The sequence below is a fragment of the Condylura cristata genome, unplaced genomic scaffold (assembly GCF_000260355.1).
Source record: "Condylura cristata isolate star-nosed mole 26May11 unplaced genomic scaffold, ConCri1.0 scaffold00025, whole genome shotgun sequence".
NCBI classification, from domain to species: Eukaryota; Metazoa; Chordata; class Mammalia; order Eulipotyphla; family Talpidae; genus Condylura; species Condylura cristata.
In genome coordinates, this window is record NW_004567126.1 from 29,963,715 (window position 1) to 29,984,239 (window position 20,525).

Here is a 20,525-nt window from a genome sequence, read left to right on the forward strand (position 1 = left end):
GCGCCACGCACGCCACCCCCTTCGCCGCCGCGCCCTTTGGACTCGCCCGCACGGGCGTACGCAGGCACGCACGTCCTCGGCTGCCCTCGGCGGCCCCCGCCCACCCGAGACGGAGACCCGGGGATCCCGTGGGGTGCGTGGTGGAGGCTTGCGGGCGCGGGTCTTGGGGGGCTGGGGCCAGCCGCCCCGCCAGAAAGAGCCAATCGCAGGCCTCACAGGTGTGCCAGCCAGCGTGCAGGCCTCCCTGTGCTCCGCCAGCATGCTGTTTACTGACTAACCGGGCGCCAGACCCCGGGCGCTCGAAACTCAGTGCCACACCTGTGGGGAGCTTTCGTTTTCATCGACTTAGTCACGGGGTTGGGGCAGGGCGTGGGCACCGGGAAAGCATAGATCCGCGGGGGTGGTTAACCTTAGGAGCCCGCTCACCGGGGCCACAGTTTCCACGAGACTGTTCCAGCGGTCCCTGGAAAGTAGTTTTCAGATGACGTGGACATCCCCACCGGGGCAAGAGGTCGTCGTCACCCACGAAATGTGGGCCGGACTCGGTCATTCTGTTGGCGGTCGTAAGAGGAGAGGAAAGAGCCCTCAGGAAGGAGGGCACTGCCAGCCATGGCCTTCGGACTCCAGCTGCAGCCTCAGCTCCCTGCCGGGTCTCCATTCCAGGGTCCTGCCCTGGAGATTGCTGACCCGCCAGAACAGCCCCAGGAGACAATTCCTTAAAATTCTTTATATGTATGTGAAACATGCATGTATTATATATACACTAAAATAAGCACGTGTATGCAAGTGTGTATGTGTTTGTTATGTGTGTATGTACTGTGTAAATAGACAACTTGAAGTTATATGTGTGCTTGTGTGTATACGCCTGTATATTTAGATTGCATGTATGTATTTATATAGTCTGTGTCGTGTATGATGTGTGTTACACGTGTGTACATTTGCAAGCGTATAGCTACATAGTACACGTGTGTGTGCTGTATATGTTATATACACGGCTATATATTTTTATATATAGGTGTGTGTATAGTATGTGTGTGTGTTGGAACTACATGTGTGTGCACATAACCTATGACTGTTTGGTGTGTGTTATATCATGTTCTAGATTTATATCTACACATATGTAATTGTTAATGTCCATTTTGTGCATGTGTGATAGACGTGTGTGTACAGTGTGTATATTGTAGGCATGTGTACATGTGTAGGTATGTTTTGTGTCGTGTGTGTATACCTGTGTTTGTTGTATGTATTATGTGTGTGTGTGTTACAAATGCCCATATCTTTGCATAGGTGTGTATAGGTGCATATTGTACACACGTGTGTATTGTATAGATGTATCTACTCTATGTATACCTCTATCTTTGTGTGTATATACATGTACATAAAAAATACTCCAGGGGCCTCCCTGATGGTGCAAGGGGTTAAGTCACAGCAGTATGGAGCTGTGTCAGCCACTGCAGCCCAAGTTCCCCGCCCAGCCAGGGAGTTGACCCATGTGGCACAGCAGACCAATCTGGTCTCCTTGCTGGTCCTCTCAGCAGTATACTTAAAATAGATACTAATTTAGCTTGATATATCCAGAATCTGATCACTGAAGCCTGTAATCAGTTATAGAGGTTGTTATTGGGAAGTTATTATTTCTTTCAGATTGGGTGTGTATTTTCCACTGAGGGTTCATTACACTTGGATGCCAAATTTTCATTGGAAATGCTTATTTTAAAGAAATAACAGAGTTGCGGCCTCCCTGGTGGCACAAGGAGTTAAGTCTCAGTGAAGCTTATCAGCAGCTTGAGCCTCCCCAGGCAGGGAGTGACCCCCAGGGCGCAGCAGACCCTTCATGTCTTTCTTCTACTCCCCTCAGTGGTGTGTTTCAGCGGATCTGCCTGTTTTGCTCCTCACTCTGTCTCTAGTGAATCTTCTCACCCCTGCGCCTCTGACCTGTACCCCAGTTCTTTGTGTGCATAAATAAATAAATCTTTTTTAAAAATCCTCCTATATGGAGCCAGTTCAAATCTATGTGTCCAGGGGTCAAGGGTCCTGAGTAGGACTGAGGGCCTGGGCACCACACAGCCTCACTTGATACTTTCACGGTCCCCTTCTTTGCCTATCAGTTTCCTACAACTGCTAAACAGGTTCCCACTTACTGGGGACTTAGTACAAACAAGATTATCATCATGGTCCTGATGTCTTTTTTGGAATTGGGGGGTTCTTGCATTCACTCTGGGAAAGGTTTCACCAGAGCTCCCCTTTCAGCGACATGTAGTGAGATCCCCAGGCAAGTTTCTCAATGAGACAGAGATTCAGTTATATTTAAAGAGCCAGTTTATTAGGGGAAAAGAGGAGTAAAGGGTTCTTGCATAAGCTCAAGCGGGCAGGAAGTGTAAGTGGGTGGTCCCTAGGAGAAGGGAAGTTCCAGGTTCCCTGCCCCACCCAGAAGGAGGGTGGAGCTGAGCAGAGAAAAAGGAGAGAGAAAAGAAGAGAGATGGAGAGGCAGATGGAGAAGGAGACCTAAGGAAGCCACATGGAGCAGCAAACATGTGATGAAGAAACCGGGCTTGTTTCCTGACACTGGACTGGTTAAGGCAGATGTGGGTGAGATACCTGTAGGGAGGTGACTATGGCAGTGTTTATATTGATTTTGATTTTGCTCTTTTCCTCTCAGATTTGTCTGGCCATTTCTGACCCTTTTCCATGGGTCCCAGCCAGAAGGTGCTTTAGTCTTGTGGCAGGCTTTCAGGCCTTGCTTTGGGCCAATCCCTTTTGGGTTGACTTTTGCCCACGAGGGGATGGGTAACTTCAGGTGTTTGATTTAGAAGTTACATTCTTTGTATTCCATATTGTATATACTTTGTATTAAAGTCACTTTTCATTAAAGCTTTATATGTTTTGTCTCGTTGCGGCGGATGGCAGAACCCACTTAGAGCAGGCAGGTTTTGGGGTTTCAGGGGTGCCTCTCTCTGAATTGAGGTGCCCTATAACAGATTTGCTGCCCTATAACAGAAGAGCTGCCCCAAAAGGGACAGGCTTGTTGAGAGGCCTCCCCGGCTGCGGGCGGCCTTAGGAGAGCGGCCTCCGCTGAGGGAGGTCAGTGCAGAGCAGCTCCGGCAGGTGCAGGTCACAGGCAGGAAGGAGGCCGCTGTCCGCAGAGGGAGAGGGTGGAAAGGACCTGCCTAGGCACAGGTGGCAGGACCGCTGCCCCGGCCGGCCGGTGCAGAGACTGCCCTGAAGTAGACAGTTCTCTCTGGGAGGGGCTCACTCCTTGTGGCCTGTTTGCTGCTGATTTTGGATAACTCTGGAATCTCACAATGGCCCAATCTCTGTATCTTTACCCTCAGGTCTGTGCTCCAATATTCCCTACAGCTGTCTGATAGAGGAGTCCATGACTGGTGAATAGTCAAGTTAGTTCCTTCTGACCCCACAGGTTTTAACCTTGTGATGTCTTTTTCTATTCTTTCCCTCCATCAGTCCAGAGCTCAGAAATCTCTTCTGGGTGCCAAGAGGGAGTCAAGATAAATTTTGCTGGGGGGTGCCCAGGCCCAAGATTATTCCTAGGTGTGCCTGGGAGGGAGTCAGAGGATGAGATTAGCATCTGAATCAGTAGTTTAGTAAAGCAGAAGCCACTCCCCAAAGGGAGGGCCTGATATGAAGGAGGAAAAAATAGAAAAAGGACTGCACAAGATTCACCCTGGTGGGGGAGGGATTAACAGCCACTCACCCGCTATCGAACTATCAGCCTGCTGTCCGTCCCGAGTGTCGGAGCACAGACCCAAGGTGAAGATACTGAGATTAGGAACACCACATCCACCCACAAAGATGAGCCCTTCCCTACCGAAAGAGGATGATGAAACCCAACACTGCCCCACAAAGGGCCGCTCTCTGCCAGCTTGTGCCTATGCAAGTGTCCTTCACTCTTTTGTCCCTTTCTATAATAATCCTACTCTTTAAATGTGACATCTCTGTCTTGTGGAGAAACTCGCCTGGGAACACATCCTGTGCCACTTGAAGGGAAGTTCTGGGGAAACTTTTCCCAGAGTGAACCCCAGGAGCCCACTCTCCAAACCTACTAACTCCAAAAAACGACATCAAACAGAACAAATGGCAGAGAAGGAATGGTTCACCCCCTTTTTCCTGTTTTGTTTTTTTTTTTAAAGATTTATTTATCCATACAGAACTGGGGTACAGGCCAGAGATGCGGAGGGTGAGAGGATTCACCAGAGACAGAGCAGGGAGCAGAACAGGCAGATAGATGAAGTACACTGCTGAGGGGAGCAGCGGGCGGGTCAGGAGAGGTCTGCTGCGCCCTGTGGATCTCTTCCGGGGCAGGCGGGGATCGAACTCATTCGGAAGTGACTTTAGCTTTAACCTACTAAGCCACCAGGGAGGGCCCCAGGCCAGAGTTTGTAAGGGGTGAGAGGATCCACCAGAGACAGAGCGGGGAGCAGTACAGGTGGATCCACTGAAATACACTGCTGAGGGGAGCTGCGGGCGGGCCAGGAGAGGTCTGCTGCGCCCTGTGGGTCAGCTCTCTGATGGGGGATCTCACTCACACTACAGTGGCTGCAGAGGGCTTCGTAGTGCTGTCTTAGCCCCTGGTGCCACAGGGGTTAAGACACCCCCCATTATCATTGTCAAAGTGAATATGATTAACAGCTCTGACCTTTTTCCCATATCAGGCCAACAGGGAATAATAACCCAACTTGATAACTGGGGAAACCAAGGCTCAGGGTCATGCTCTGCAGTCGAACTCCTGGTGCAGTGTTGGGGACATCTAGGCCCCTCTGCTTCCTCCCCAGCAGCCAGAGCACACTGCTGTCTCATCAGGAGCTGTAAGACCGTCTGCATCCTCCCAGCAGACGGTGGTTTCCAGGACCACAGGTGATGCAAGATGGCACATTCGTTGCTGGAATCTCCTCCCCAACCACCGAGGCCCGAGGCAGACCTAATTGATGTATCTGGGCCTAAAGGTGCCCAGTTGCTCATCCGGGCACCAGGCACCTCCCTTAGGAGTCTACCTTGCCAAGGGAGACCGTGTTTCTGACTCTGAGCCAGAGGAGTGGGCATGGGAAGCACCTCCCTCTGAGATCCTGCTTTCTTACCCGCCCGACAGGCAGCACTGCCTGATGCGTGTGTATTTATGGAATAACCACTGTCTACAAAACCAAGTGAGAGAAGAGAGAGCACCAGAACAAGTCACTGCTGCTGGGATTGTCAATTCATTCAGTGCCTTGGAAAACTGAATTTTTTTACATATTGTAAATAAATTAAGCATCACCAGAGTGCAAACCTTTTGTGCCTGCACCTCTGGACTGTACCCCAGTTCTTGTATGCATGAATAACTCAATCTTTTTTTAAAAAAAAAAAAGGTATCATTGAGAACATGGAAATAGAACTCACAGAATGGGAAAGAATATTTGTATACCAGATTAAATATCTAGAATATATGAAACTATGTAAACAAAGACATAAAGAATATATAAGCAAAAACTAATAACCCAAGTAAGATGTCAGCAAAGGGTCTAAATGGATATTGCTCCCAAGGAACTATTGAAATGGTCAATATGTTAAGGGGAAAGGATGTTCTGAACAAGCTCTACAGATGCAGGGCTTGTGGGCTCCTCCCCCACAAACCCCAGCGCTGCAAACCCCAGCATCACCAAAGCCAGGCCTGCTGGGACCTGAGGGTGGAGATGAGCAGCGTTGTTGGATATAAAACCAGACGTGTGGGCTTTGGGGCGCTCTTGGCCTCTTGGCTCATCACTTGTCTCTTGGCTTTTTGCCAGCTCTAAATAGACCCATTATTGACCTTATTGTGTGTAAGTCCCTTTAAGCATTCAGGTGAGGACCCACAGTCAGCCAGTGCAACTCACACGGGGGCTGCCCTGTAACAAATAGGTGCACGGAAACACTCAGCGTTGTAACTTCAGGTGTTTGATTTAGAAATTCTATTCTTTGTCTTCTGCATTGTATACTCACGGTATTAAAGTTCCTTTTCATTAAAGTTTTATATGTTTTGTCTTGAGGTGGATGGCAGAACCTATTTAGAGCAGGCAGGTATGGGGGTTCCCTGGTGCCCCCCTCCCCTTGTCCTGTAACAGGGAGAGAAGCCAGACACACGAGGCTATGCAGCGAGTCCATTGAGGAGAAGCGTCCATCACGGGCATAGCCAGAGCCAGAGAGTGGACTCGTGGTTGCCAGAGACCAGGGGAGGACAGCAAGGAATGTTCTGCCAGTGGTTATATGCTTTTTGTTTTGGGTGATGAAATTGTTCTAAAATTAGATAGCAGTGGTGTTTGCACATCGTGTTGGAATATATTAAAAACCACTGAATTGTACACTCAAAAGGACAAATTTTATGGTACATAAATAATAGCTTGTGAAATAATAGAATATACATTGGTTTCTTTTCCTGTTCCTGGCCAGGGCTCTGACACCCTCTGGAGTCTCCTGAGTGATAGGAGTGTCTTTTTTGTTGTTGTTGTACAAGGTTTATTTATGCACAAGAACTGGGGTGCAGCCGAGAGGTACAGGGGTGGTGAGAGGCTTCACCAGAGACAGAGTGGGGAGCAGAACAGGCAGATCTACTGAAACCCCCTGCTGAGGGGAGCAGCGGGGAGACAGGAGAGGGCTGCTGCGCCCTGGGGGTCCCTCCCTGGCCGGGGATGGCCCTCGTGCTGTGGTGGCTGCAGACAGCGACACAGTGCTACAATTTAACCCGCTGAGCCACCGGGGAGGGCCCAAATTTGGAACTTTTAATTGTCAACTCCACCTTCCAGGGGAAATCTGGAAATCGAGTTAGTAAGTGATCATGTCTATGTGAGGAGTCCCCGCCTAGGAAAATTAACAAAACTATGGGGACTCCGGGAGCACCTGCGTGGGTGAGCACACGGTGGTGCCATGCAAGGGTGTGACGGCCATAGATAGGGAAAGTCCTGGTTCCAAAGAAGGGTGGAGCTGAGCAGTGAGAAAAAGCTTGGGAAAAGGACCTGGGAAATCTTGAGCACTGCAGAGATTCCCCAAGGTCCAGGAGGAAGGAGGAGGTGCACGAGGCGTGAAAAAGAAGCAGCATTTGCTTTGGAGACGTGGAAGGAGAACCTTGAACCAACGCGGGTGGGAGACCAGGGGAGGGCACCGCGGCAGCCTTTCCTTGCTGTTGACTTTGCTCCCTTCCTTCAGATGTGCCTGACCCCTCCGGCCCTGCCCGATGGGTCCCCACCAGAAGGTGCCTCAGACTTGCCGTGAGCTGTCAGGCCTCAGCTGCCCCGCTTTGGGCCATCCTGTTTGGTTGGGCATTTGCCCAAGACAGACGGGCATTTCTTGGGGAAACGATGCAGATATAGCCTTTCTCTTTTCTTCTCCCTTTTGTACACTAATTGTAGTCAGATGCCTTTCCATTAAAGGCCTCACACACTAGAGTATGTTTGTCTTTATGTAGCAGATGGCAGAACCCATTTATAGCAGGCAGATTTGGGGACCCCAGGGGTCCCCTCCTCCTGCCCACTGACACTGAGGGAGCAGAATGTTCGGGCAGCTTATAGAAGTGCCTTACCCTAAGCATCTCTTCCATCTGCTCATCAACACAGCTATATCCTTTATCGTGCCTTATTTATAACCAACCGCTTTATAGTTTTCCTGCGTTCTGTGAGCTATTCCAGCAAATTATCAAATGTGAGAAGGGGATCATGGGAAACTCTGATATCTAGGCCGTGGGTCAAAAGCTCAGGTGACAGCTTGGACTTGATTGGCACCTGCAGTGGGGACAGTCTAATGGGCCCAGGCCATCTTCTGGACGACTGTGACAGCGCTGAGGTGAATTGGATGACTCCCAGCCCATGTCACAGAGAATTGCTTGGTGTGGGAAAACTGAAAGCCACAAATCTGCTGCCAGAGTGTATGAGTGTGTTAGTGGATACATAGTGGACACATAGGCAAGACGACTGTCCCCTAGACGCACATAACAGAAAAATTAGAAGGTGAGGAGACCAGGGCATATGGGATTCCCTGTTCATTCTTCCTCATTCTTCACCTCTCCTTGTGTCAGCAGACTTTTCCAGATGAGCCTGAAGTTCTTCGAAGTGTTGAAGAGTCCTACCTACCCCACGAGTGGTGGGGGCACGGGTTCAAGGCTGGACCTAGGACAGATGGCTTGTGTCCCATGGTCAAGGCTCCCCACCAAGAGCACATAGAGGAGACCGGCCCCTTGTCCTGCCTAGCGCTGCCCTCTGCTGGCCACTCTGGAGATTGCAGTCAACACAGCCGCTTGTGGTATTGCAAAAACTGGTTCTGGTCAAAAGCATTCTTCAGTCTTCATCAGTGTATGCATAAATAAATCTTTTTTAAAAAATGAGAATTGGGGTACGGCCAGAGGTGTGTGTGGGTGATATGATTCACCAGAGACAGAGTGGGGATCTACTGAAATACATGGCTGAGGGGAGCAGTGGGCAGGTCAGGAGAGGTGTGCCACCCCATGTAGGTCAGCTCCTTGGCCAGAGATCTAACTTGTGCTGCAGTGGCCTGTAATGGCTGCAGATTTCTTCACGGTGCTTCGACTTTAACCACCAGGGAAGCCCTGTTGCAGGTCTCATATCTAATCTTTAACCCACTTGCTGATTATTTGTATGTATAGGGCTAGCAAGTGATCCAATTTTACCTTTTACAGGTGACTTTCCAATTTTCCCAGCCTTTTGTATTTCCATAGACATTTCAATTTTTTTTGTTCAAGTTCTTTGAAAAATAATGCTGGGGTTTTGATGGAGATTGCATTTAATTTATATGTAATTTTAGGCAGGATCGTCATTTTGATTAAACTGATTCTTCCTTCCCAGAGACACAGCCAGAGCCATGGACATATGTGAGGACGTGTACTCATGTTCTCTCCACTGTGGCTGGTGGTTTCTCCAGGAACTCTCCACCACGTGAGCTCTGGGGATTGTCCTTTCCCAGCAAATCCCCATATAAGCACACAGTTGGCTGTTTAAGCAGACTCTTAAGGGAAACCCTCTCAAAATGTAATAGCTTTTTCTTTTTTAAAGATTTATTTATTTATGCATACAAGTGCTAGGGTGAAGGCCAGAGGTGGTGGTGGTGGGGGGATGGGAGTGAAAGGATTCACCAGAAACAGAGCAGGGAGAAGAACAGGTGGATCTACTGAAATCCACTGCTGAGAGGAGCAGCGAGCAGGACAGGAGAGGTCTGCTGTGCCAGGTGGGTTAGTTCCCAGGGGGCTGGAGATCAAAATGCTGCCATGTGGTTGTCGATAGCTGACCAGAGCCATCTTTAACTTCTGGGCTGCCAGGGAAGCTCCTCTGCTGGATGTCTTTAAGAGACACCATCAGACAATTTTCCAATGTAATTGTATAGTTCATTCCCACCTGAAGTGTAAGAAAGGAGATTTACAACACTTGAAATTGACAGTCTAATTTTACACATTCTCTTTGCAATGCAGAGAAAATCTCCTTGTTTTAAATTTGTATTACTCTGATGATTAATGAGTTAGCACTTTTTCTGTATACACGTAGGTCACTTGGATGTCTTCCTTGTGAAATATAATATACGTTCACCTTTTACTAATTCTTAACTAAGTTGTTGTCTTTGTGTTTGACATTTGCAGGAGTTTTTTTCTCCTCAACTATCAATCCTTTGTCAGATATACATATTGCAAATACTTTAGCTTGTACGGTGCTTTTTTACCCTTTAGGGTGTAACCTGGATGGCAAGCACCAGTGCATTTCACTCTGTCCTGTGTCCAGCGCCCACACCATGCCTGGGACATAGATCTTCAACATGTGGTTGTCGAATGAATGGGCGCAGGAGAGTCAGTTTCTTCAGGTGGATCTGTGAATCCCTGTCCATATTATAGGATTCTTGAGACGTTCAGGATAAACAGGATCCGTTTACCGCAAAATCTGCTTTAGAGGTTTTCAGAAAGAATCAAGCTTTTAGCTATTAGAGAGGCGGAGCTGGTTTCTCCCCCAGGAACTTGCGGGAGAAGTTCCACGTGGGCGCCCCGCCCACAGAGGCCCCGCCCACAGCTGTCACTCCGCCGGAGGCGTGGCTGGGAGGCGGGGGCTATGGGGCGTGGTTAGAACCCGGAACGAGGAAATGGGTGGAGTTTTTGGTGCCACGGGCCAATGAGAAGGAAGAGCCCTGCGCCGGAGCCCGAGAGGCAGAAAGAGAGCAGGGGGCGGTGTCCTCTTTTTCATTGGGCGACCCGACGTCGTCAGGGAAACGTGGTGTCCCGGAGGTGGTGGGGCGGGGCCTATCTGGAGGCGGGGCTTCCGGGGACTGGCCGGCCGGACCTCGGCGCCACCGTCAGCTGACCCGCCGCCATCTTGTCCGCCATTTGCGAGCGGAACGGCGCGGCGCGAGCCGGATCAGGAGCTGTAGCGGGAGCGGGGCCTCCTGGCAGGTCGCCGCCGCCGCTGCCGCCGCCCGCAGACCCGCCACCGACCTGGCCTGGGAGCCTGCTGTACCGCGGCGGGCGACAGCGCAGCGCTCCCCGGGCTGCAGGCGCGGCCCTTGGGCCCCCGCACGGCGCCGGGCCGCGGGCCTCCTGGGGCTCCAGCCCGGCCGCAGCCGCCGCGATGGCCCTTAAGATGGTCAAGGGCAGCATCGACCGCATGTTCGACAAGAACTTGCAGGACCTGGTGCGCGGCATCCGCAACCACAAGGAGGACGAGGTGAACCCGGCGCGCCGCCGCCCGGGTCCGGTCTGGCCCGGATCCCCGACCCATGACCCGCCCCGTGAGCCCAGCCCCGGAGGCCCGGCCCCCGGCCTGAGCCCTGCCGGCCGCGGCCTGGGGCGTCGCACACTGCCTACCTCCCGAGCCTCAGTTTATGCCCAGTGGCCGACGGCGTCCGGGGTTCAGACCTCAAGGCCCAGAGCCGCGGCTCTCTGCCCCTCCCCCCGGCGTGGATCGGGTTGCTTGGGGGGGCCGCTATTAACAATGCAGCGTCCCGAGTCTGCCGCCGGTAGCCCCCCTCCTCAGTTTGTCCGCTTGGTTTTGGAGTCGCCTCCCCCACCCTGTGGGTGGTGCCAGAAGAGACTTCGCGGAACCCCTTCCCCAAAGGGCAACACAGTTGTTTGTGGATCATCTGTTACAAATGTGGGGTCCCAGACCCCGCTTCAGGCCGTTGAGTGGATTTCTGGGACCCTATGTCTCCCGCGAGAAATCCCCTGAATCCGCTAAGGGATAAGTGCGTCCGTGTTGCTCCCAGGTGTCTGGGCCACAAAGGACCTTCCTACTGGCCTTACGTTCAGAAAAGAAGGGACGCCCCCCTTATGGAAGGGTGGAGGAAGAAGATTGGGGAGGCGGGTCCTGGAACTCGCTAGAAATGCTTAGCTAGGGAAGGGTGTTCCGGAAGTAAAACAAATAGTGGACACCGTTGTTTTCCCGCCCCCAACATGTGATTAAGAGTTAGAATGGGGGGATTTAGTGGGCTCCGGTCGCTGGCTTCTTGCACACACTTGCACAAAGGAAGCAGAGTACCTAGTCACCTGCAGGAGAGCACCTGTGTACTCAGCTGGTCCTGAGCAGGTGCTCCCACCCTAGCAGCAGTGCAGGTGAGTCAGCCCAGAACCCAGGCTCCTTCAGCCACGACCCCCTAAGGGAACCTGAGTTCTTGCCACTGGGTTGCATTTGTTCAGAATGGGCCTGACCTTGCTGAAATGTAATTAGGTTATTTTTGTTCGTTTCCATCACCCTCCCTTCTCTGGCTACACCTCATTTTTCTTCTAGCAGGCGGGCTTGGTTATAATGTGTCGTGAACTCCAGTCCAGATCTTCAGTGTTTTGAGCTGAAAGAGTGTCTGGTTAGCCCAGATTTAGATTTTATCGCTGGGTTTGGATTTAATTTACACGGCTAAGCAATTTTGAAATATGCTTACACCCCCAATTTCTTCTGATTTCCCCTCCATTTCATGGATATCACTGAGCACTGGCTTTGGGTTCTGTGGCTGGACCACTCAATGGAGAAGCCCCAGTTTGAATGCCTGTTTTTAGGGCGCATCCCTGGGCAGTCCCATTGATCTTGGGTTTCTTCATCAGGGGATGCCTTCCTCATGGGCTTGGGGCCCTTAAGTGGGTACACTGGAGGTGAGAGAGGCCTCCAGTGTCTCAGGTTTCCTCCAGGCAACTCCAAGTTGGTCAACGTCTGCATCGGAAAGTGGAAAGCGGAAGCCAGGGAAAGGTGTCACCTCTACCCGGAGAGGGTCTCCTTGTGGGAGGATAGCTGGATCACTCGCTGGTCCCCACTCTGAAATACGACTTCTGTCCTGCCGTCCCCCGCCCCAGCAGAGACAGCGGATGACATGTTTTTCTGCGCAATCTGCACACGCTGCTGTGGAGCAGCCCGCACCCCAAGTTTACTTTTTATAATAAATTTAAGTTTGAAACTTCGGTGCAGCCACTTGGAAGTGAGATCGAGCACTTACATTGTTTATTTTTTTTTACAGTATTTGATTTCTCCCCAGGTGTAGTCCCCATAGTTCTCCCATCACAGACGTGCAATCTGCTTCCCTCCCTGTTTCGACTCCCTCCCTCCCCCTCCTGTGCTGGACGCCTGAGGTCCATGGTCAGCTGGCCAGTTTTGTCTCTGCTGACCCGTACACAGTCCCTTATATGCCTGCTGTAGTGAAACCAGTCGCTGTTCTCTTTCCTTCACTCTGCTTAGCATCACCCCTCCAGCTCGTTTAAGTGGCTGCAAGTGGCTCGTGTTTCTCTTTAGACCTGCGGCCAGGCCAGTATTCCGTCGTGCCGTAGACCACATCTTGACCAGCCACCTGTCCTGGGGCATTGGGCTGCTTCTGTGCTTGGCTGTTGTAAGTGGTGCTTTAATAAACACGGGAGTGAGATTTCCTTTCGAATTAGTGTGTTTGTGGCCTTTGGGTAGTTTCCCGGCGTGGACTCAGTGGATCATAGGGTCGCTCTGTGTTGGGTGTCCGAGGAACCCCGCGCAGCTTCCCACGGTGGCTGGACCCTCCGCATTCCCGTCACCAGTGTGAGCACATCCTTGCCAGCATTCGTTGTTGCCAGGCTCTTAAAATGTGGGCCATTCTCATGGTGTGAGGTGGGTCTCCTCTGGCTTTAATTTGCATTTCCCTGGGAATAAGTGAATGTGAACATTTCTTCCAATAGCAATGACTTGAAGCAGGGGGAAAGACAGCACAATATGGTGAAGCCACGTGTGAGGACTAGAGACCTTAGTCCAAGACTTCGGTGCTTCAGAGCGCAGGGGTGCGGGCGCCTCGATGTCTGCCTTGTCCTTTCCCAACTGCTGCCTGTGACCCCTTAGTCGCTTGTGTATTCAGTTTCGTGCGTGCAGGTCACCACCTGTCTTTCTTGAAACTTCTGTCTTGTCTGGTTAATGTGGAGAGTATGTTCCTTAAAATGGGTCAAGTTTGAGAGTGGCCTAAGGATTCGGGAATGTCTGTTAACCCTTAAGATACGCGAGTATGATGGTGGCAGCTGGGGGAACACTTGGGAATGGCCTTGCTTGCAAAGCTCAGAGATGATGGGAAAGTCAAGTGACTTTCAACATCTTCTCATAGACAGTGCATATCTTGAGGAATATGTTTTCTCCTAGTCTTGTTATTTATTTACTTTTAAAGTTCTATTTATGCATATAGAACTGGGGTACAGGCCAGAGGTGCAGGAGTTGAGAGATCACCAGAGACAGAGTGGTAGCAGAATAGGCCGACTGACGAAGTGCACTGCTGAGGGGAGAAGTGGGGAGACAGGAGAGGTCTGCCGCACCCTGTGGGTCGCTCCCGGGCTGGAGATGGAACTCGTGCTGCAGGGGCTGCAGCTTTCTTGCAGGGCTGCGCTTTAAACCCCTTGTGCCACCAGGGAGGGCCCACTCGCGTAGCCTTTTTAAATCATGATTGTACCCATCACTTTGTGACATTACGATTTACTGGGTGAAAGGGGAAAGGCCACTCTGTACCTCAGCTGGCTTCCGCCGCTCGGGGGGCCTGGGACTCTGTGCGCCCTCACCTGTGGCCCACCCGGCTGCTGTCAGCGACACAGTGCTGCAGGGTTTTACAGCCTCCCGTGGCGGTTAATTTAGCCACTCTCCTCCCCTGTCCATGTAAGTGGCTTCTGGTGTTTTGCTGTTTGGTGCCTCAGTTTACTCTGTTGGGCCCAAGCGCTCAACAGATCTGTTCTCGGAAACAGTGCTGTTGGAGAGACATCCTGTCAGCGCCTGCCTGGTGCTGTGTGTCAGTGACAGGGCTTCTCGCCTTGCTTTTTACTCAATTCTCACCTTGCTCCTGCAAACTGCCCCCGCTGCCACCTCCCCCTTGTGCTTCCGAGCTGCTGCGGTCCCTCCGGACCCTTGGTAGCACCCTGCTTTGCCCTCAGCCTCAAGGGCATAATGGGAACCCTAACCCATCGCCTTCCCCTGGCCAGTCTCACGCCTCCTTCTCCCTTTTTGGGAGCGCTTCCCAACAACACCCGGCTGTGTTAAGCCCATTCTGTCTTGGGGGGGTGCTGGATCAGGCTGCTGGCCTGTCCACATACCTCCACCTCCAAAGCCCAGAGGGCACCAGGGTTTCCTGAGGACATGCCTACTTCTGATCCCTGGGGCTGCGCCACCTGCTATTCAGGGCCCTAGTGGGCCGCTCATTCTTGACCCCAGCGGCCCTCTAGGTTGGCACCTGCGCTCTGAAGATGACAGGCCTCCTTCCTCGCCCCTGGTCGTTCTGTTGTGAGCTGGGAAGGCATGGCCTCTACCTTCCAGTTGTGTTTCCCTGAGGTCCAGGGCGACCTGACTGGCCACAGAATAATGGCCCCCAGGGATGACCCCACCCCAGTCCTGGGACCTGGGGACATGGCGCCTCTCATGGTCAAGCTGTGCACACACCAGGTAAAAAGGCACAGGATAAAGGTGTACAGAGGGGCCCGGAGGATCCTAGATGTCCTGGTCCTCACGAGGGAGGAGGAGGTTGTTTGGGGTCAACCGTGAGGACGGAGGGAGGCCTGAGTCCAGGATGCGGCACCTGGAGAAGCTGGAACCAGTGGGAGACGGGTGTCCCTGACCTAGAGGAGCAACCTGCCCGAGCCTGGTTTTGCCCAGCGAGACAGTGTGGCCGCGGGGCCTCCAGGTTTCCGAGAATATTCACGTTAAGCCAGCAAGTGCAGGAGACGCCCGGTTTCCGACTGCTGCCTCTGAGTCTCGCCGTCCCACAGCCGCCTCTGCCACCCAGACGCGCACGGCCCTGGGTCCCGCACCGCCTGCACCTGTGCTGGAAAAGTCCACCCTGTAGACCGGCTGCTGCCGGGAGACACAGGGCCTGCCTTGGCCAGCCCTCAGCACACGGGGGCGGGGCTTCAGGTGAAGTCCGCCCTGGCCCCCACTGCGGCCTCCACTGCCTTTGCACACCCCCAAACTAATCCTTCCCCCTCGTGGGTTTTTTTTTCCTGGTTTCACCAAGTGCGTAGAAATCATTTGGGGATCCTTCACCTTGTTCCCCTCCAAACCTGTAGGTACATGTCCCTCCACAAGTTCATGGTGCTAGATCAGTGGGTCTTACCTGGGGTATTCCTGGCATGAAGTACCCCAGGCACCATGGGCAGCGGGCCCCAGTGGACCCTCCCCTCGTCCCCAGCCCTGTTGTGCCCTTATTGGCAGAGGGCAGGCGGGTGCCTCCTGCTGCATTGCTCATCTCGGGTAGTGGCTGGGCTCTTGGGCAGTATTGCCGTGCCATGGCACCTTGACATCTGGCCAGCTCACTCTGAGGGCTGTCCTGGGTGTCCAGGGTGCAGAGCAGTATTTCTGGCTCACTCACTTGTGCCAGGCTCGTTCCCACTCATCACCGGTACAGAGGCCACCTGTGTCCCTGGGGCCGGATCTTTCCCAGGTGAGAAAACCTCTGGTCTTTACTGATGAGATCTCCCAGAATTCTTTAACATTTTGCCCTACATCCAGGCACTCCCTGGCACCCACATTGCCACAGTGTTAGTGGACTCCATGATGCTGTGATTTAGTAAGATTTGCTTTGGGTTTTACTCCCAGTACCTGAGCAGAGACCTTAAACCTTTGTAGTTTCCCCAGTGATGAAGGTGCTAGAAGCATCTTGTATTGATATATTTGTTCTCTGCCCTGGTTCCTGGCACAGGGCTCCTAAATCCTTTGGACTTCCCCTGGTGACAAGAGTCATTTGTCATAGTGAGATGACTCCTGGAAGGGGCTAGTCAGTGGGAAAACTGAGCCCTGCTGAAATGCCTACAGCTCTAGGCCATTCTCAGGGAAGGGGCTGGTGACTGAGTTACCCATCAGTTGTGTCCCCATGATGAGACCTCTATGCAAATCCACTAAACCAGGCCCCCCTGGTGGCACAGAAGTTAAAGTCTCAGCACTATGAAGCACTTAGCCTGAGTTCGATCCCCAGCCAGGAAGTGATCCCAGGGTGCAGCAGACCTCTCCTGTCTCCCCGCTGCTCCCCACAGCAGTGTATTTCAGCCTGATCTGCTCCCCATTGTCCTCTCACCGCCCCCCCCCCCGCACCTCTGGCCTGTACCCCAGTTCAGTATGCATTAAAAAAAAAAAAAGCCTAAACCACTGGACTTGGAGAGATTCAGGGCTGGTGAAGGCATCCACATATCCAGACGGAGACACCCCAACTCCAGCTCTGCGGGGACAAGCGCTCCCCCGCTCAGGACCCTGTGTTCCCCTTCATCTGCCATCTCTCTGTTTCTCAGGGCACCCTTTCTCATATGTAAATTGGTAAAGCTGAATGAGTGTTTCCTGGAATCTGGGGGGGCTGTGGGAACCCCCATTTATAGTGTGTTGGAAGCACTGGGGCAACCTGAACTTCCAGTAGCATCTGAAGTAGAGACAGTCTGGACGGGATGCTAAGCCTGGGGCCGCAGTTGCTCCAGGCAGAGCACCCAGATTGTGTGGGAGAGGAACGGAAACGGTTTTTCCTAGAAGGAGCCAGAGGGCACCTGTCCCGAGCGGGCTTCTGTTCTGGTCCTTGTTGCTTGTGAACCGCCTTCGGGGCCAGTGGGAAGGACCATGGTCCCTGGGCAGAGGTGGAGGGGGTGAGCGGGTGGAGCACAGGGTTTTTAGGGCAGTTGAAACTGCTCTGTGACAGGAATGTCTGTTTCTGGGGTTGAAATAGGCTGCTGGGTTGTAGTCTCGAGGGGTCACAGACGAAAAGTGTTTGTCTCTGCTCCAAATTAAAGCTTAACAATGAAAAAGGTGCTGAATTTTAGTACTTGCTTCCTCTGTGGTGAAGTAGAAATTCGTATGGAGCAGGCTGAGTTATTTAAGAGATTTAGTCATGCTGACGCCTTTAGTTTCTTTTTTTACAAAGTGCTAGTGACTTGTAGCCATGAATACTTCATCCCTTAAAGTATTTCTCATCAATATTCTTACTGTAATTTTCTCAACCCACATCATGCCTGTATACCCGGACCGAATTTTCCTTGTAAAAGTACAGAGGGACTTTTGGTTAGTCGAGAGTCATCGACTCGCTCCCTACACTCCTTACTGCAGCTGTATGTCACTGTCTTGGATCAGTACAGCTCTCCCAGGTGAGCATGAGGCACTTCAGCTTTTACCCGTCCGCCCTTTCAGCCTGCGCTGCGCCCGGTCTCAGGCCGTTCAGCACGGTGGCTCCATCGCCCGGCCAGCTCGGACTGGGCTTCGTCCGCTGTCTTTCCCTTGAGCATAGACTGCAATTTCCCGTTGCTTTGATTGGTGTTTTGATCATCTTCTGGACATTGCAGATGGTACTTTGTAGGGATTCTGGATTTGCAGCAGTCGGAAGAGCTGTGGTTTTGGCTAACAGCTGGCTTGGGGCCATGAGCTTGACTGGGCTGATGCCCCAGCTCTGCTACTCACTTGTCTGTGGAGGCTGAAGCCCGTTTCTTCCCTTTGGCGCTAGGGGGTCTGCATGGCCTGTGCTGCACGTGCACAGCTCTAGGGTCGGCCTCAGATCTTAGCAGGGTTTATATGCTGATGGAGTCACCCCAAACTTCGTCCTCAGTTTTGCCTGGTACTCAAGAGAAAAGACAAAAAGCCAGAGCCCCCCCTGGAGCTCCCACAAGCCTCCCTCGGCCCTGCAGCTGCCTTTAAATGACATGCTAGGAGACCTGAGGGGTAAAGACTCGGACATCATGGAACGTGGGTTTTGCTGCTCCTGATCCTTCCTGAAAGCTGAGGGCGTCCTAGGCCCAGAAGGCTGATGAACAGCCGCTCGTGCCTGCGCCTGGGCCATTGGGATCGGGCTGCAGTGTGTATTCAGGTTTTTATTTGAGCCCTGTGTTCAGTGTCTGGGGGGTACACGCAGGAGTACACGCTGTGCTTCACCATTGAGGGGCTGTCAGATCACCTTCCACAGTTTACATCCCACCCTCCGGCCAAGGCCCGTCTCTCATCACTTATGGTAGTCTCCAGTTCTTTCCCTTTTAAATCATTGATAGCCATGAGCCAGGCTGCAGGAAGGGCCATGTGGGCACAGGGCCCAGAATTGGGGTTGCCTGGGCAGGGTACAGTAATCGGAAGCCTGTTAGACAGATGCTCGTTCCCCTGAACCAGCCCTTGGTCATGAAACGGCCATAAAACGTCATGTGGCTGGGAGCTCGCCCAGGGCTCTGCCTTGTCTGTGCTGGGCAGGCTGCGTCTGGTGGCCGTGCTGGCTGCTGGGGCTGTGGGACCACAGTTGAGCCGGGCTCAGGGCCAGTCCTGCAGCAGTGTGGCAGGGTCTGCTGCGAGCTTGTTCTCCTGGCCTCCCTGGCCCAGGCAGGTGAGTGGGCAGGCCGCTGAGTCCTGCCTCCAGGTGGCCAGCTGAACCATCTAGCGGTCGCTGCTGTTGCTTAGACAGCAGGAGACTCCTCAAGCCTCTAGGCACTGGGTGGACCTGCTCTGAGGCCTATGGGGACCATTTACCTGGGCAGGCTGGTTGTCTCTGGGGCTGCTGTGTGACATCGGGGTGTCTCCCAGGGGTGACAGGAGCCTTTCCTACAGTCTGATCTGCCTAGGTTTTGTGGGTCTCAAGATTCTTCCCAAGTGACCCAGTTCCAAAGTGGCCTGGCCAGACCCCCCTTGCCACGGCATTTTTGCCTTTAGCCCCTGCTGGTCTGGCAGTCTGAGCCTTCCCGTCACCAGAGGGCCCGTAGGGGAGATGCAGCTGGCAGTGGCTTGCGTGGGCAATAGCAGATGTAGCAGCTTTCTGGCTCCCTGTGTTTCAACCCCTGAGATAGCACCTGTGAGGGTCAGCTGTGTGTGTCGTGTGCTGCAACAAGAGCCTGGTACACGGGGAGCTAACCCCTGGTTGCCTGTCACCCCCAGTGGGCCCCATTTGTCCTGTGGCAGGCCCTAGGATCATGGGGGCTGACTGGAACCCAGTAACAAGCACCCAGGGAGGGTGGGAAATGGCCTCACTGCCTGGGTGACGAAGTTCCTGGGGAGGAGGAGCCCTTCCTCTTCCAGAAGGCCCATGGTGACCATGCTGGTCGGGGTCTGTGCGCTGAAGCAGCACAGGGTGAACCATTACCCTGTTCCCACACAGGATATGGCTCAGTGCTGGGGACAGCCCGCTGGGCATCAGGCGTGGGACTCTTCCCAGCTTTAGCATTACAGCTGAACTAAGAATATTTCCAGACGTAGCTATTCTGGATTGAAATGCTTCTTAAAACTTTGCCGTTATAAGGCCTCCCTGGGGGTGCAGGGGTTAAGTCCTCAGCACTGTCAGGCTGTTGCCAGTTGCTGCGGCCTAAGTTCCATCCCCAGCCAGGGAGGGACCCCCAGGGTGCAGCAGACCTCTCCTGTCTCGCCTGCCCCTCCTCTCAGCAGTGGATTTCAGTAGATCTGCCTGTTCTTCCCCCCTCTGTCTCCTCCGAGTCCTTTACACCCCCCCCCCCCGCTGGCCTATATTCCAGTTCTTGCATGCATAAATAAATAAATATTTAAAAAAACTTCTTCAGTTATAGATGATGTCAGATAAAACACACATGTAGAGGAACAGTAAAAAACTTGTTGTATCTGTTTTAGCACAGCCGCCTGCAGGCCCAGGAGTAGCCTCAGGGAGATGCTGGCAGCTGGGTTTGCATGTGCTGAGATGGCCTTACTGGCTGTAATTTGTATGCCACACAACTTATTTAAAAATGCACAATTCAGGGCCTCCGTGGTGGCACAGTGGATTAAAGCACAGCAATAAGAAGCTGTCTGCAGCCACTGTAGCACCAAGTTCGATCCCCAGCCAGGGAGCTGACCCACAGAGCACAGCAGACCTCTCCTGACCCACCTGCTGCTCCCCTCAGCAGTGTGCTTCGTCAGTCTGCCTGTTCTGCTCCCCTCACCCCTCCTGTACCTCTGGCCTGTACCCCACTTCCTGTATGCATAAATAAATAAATCTTTAAAAAATAAATGAAGTGCATGACTTAATGGTTTTCAACAGCTGCCACGCAGCAGTCACCCTTAGGCCAGCCCCAGCCCACCGCCTGCCTCTGATAAGCCTGTTCTAGGTATTCGCCTCGGTGGGATCACGCGTGGTGTGACCTTTTGTGCTTGGCTTACGTCTGAAGT

At 52.7% G+C, this 20,525-nt stretch overlaps 1 protein-coding gene across 2 annotated transcripts in view; it reads left to right on the forward strand.

Annotated features, from left to right (window-relative positions):
• Positions 1-10,335: 10,335 nt before the first annotated feature.
• AP3D1 (adaptor-related protein complex 3, delta 1 subunit) overlaps positions 10,336-20,525 on the forward strand; it is a 30,538-nt gene continuing 20,348 nt past the window's right edge. The window contains exon 1 of one of the 2 annotated variants that reach the window (XM_012729476.1): positions 10,336-10,673. In XM_012729476.1, the coding sequence (XP_012584930.1) occupies positions 10,578-10,673 (96 nt within the window). In that variant the 5' untranslated portion in view covers positions 10,336-10,577. Of the gene's footprint in view, positions 10,674-17,464; positions 17,531-20,525 lie in introns of those variants that run through there. The other variant, XM_012729475.1, reaches the window with a different exon arrangement.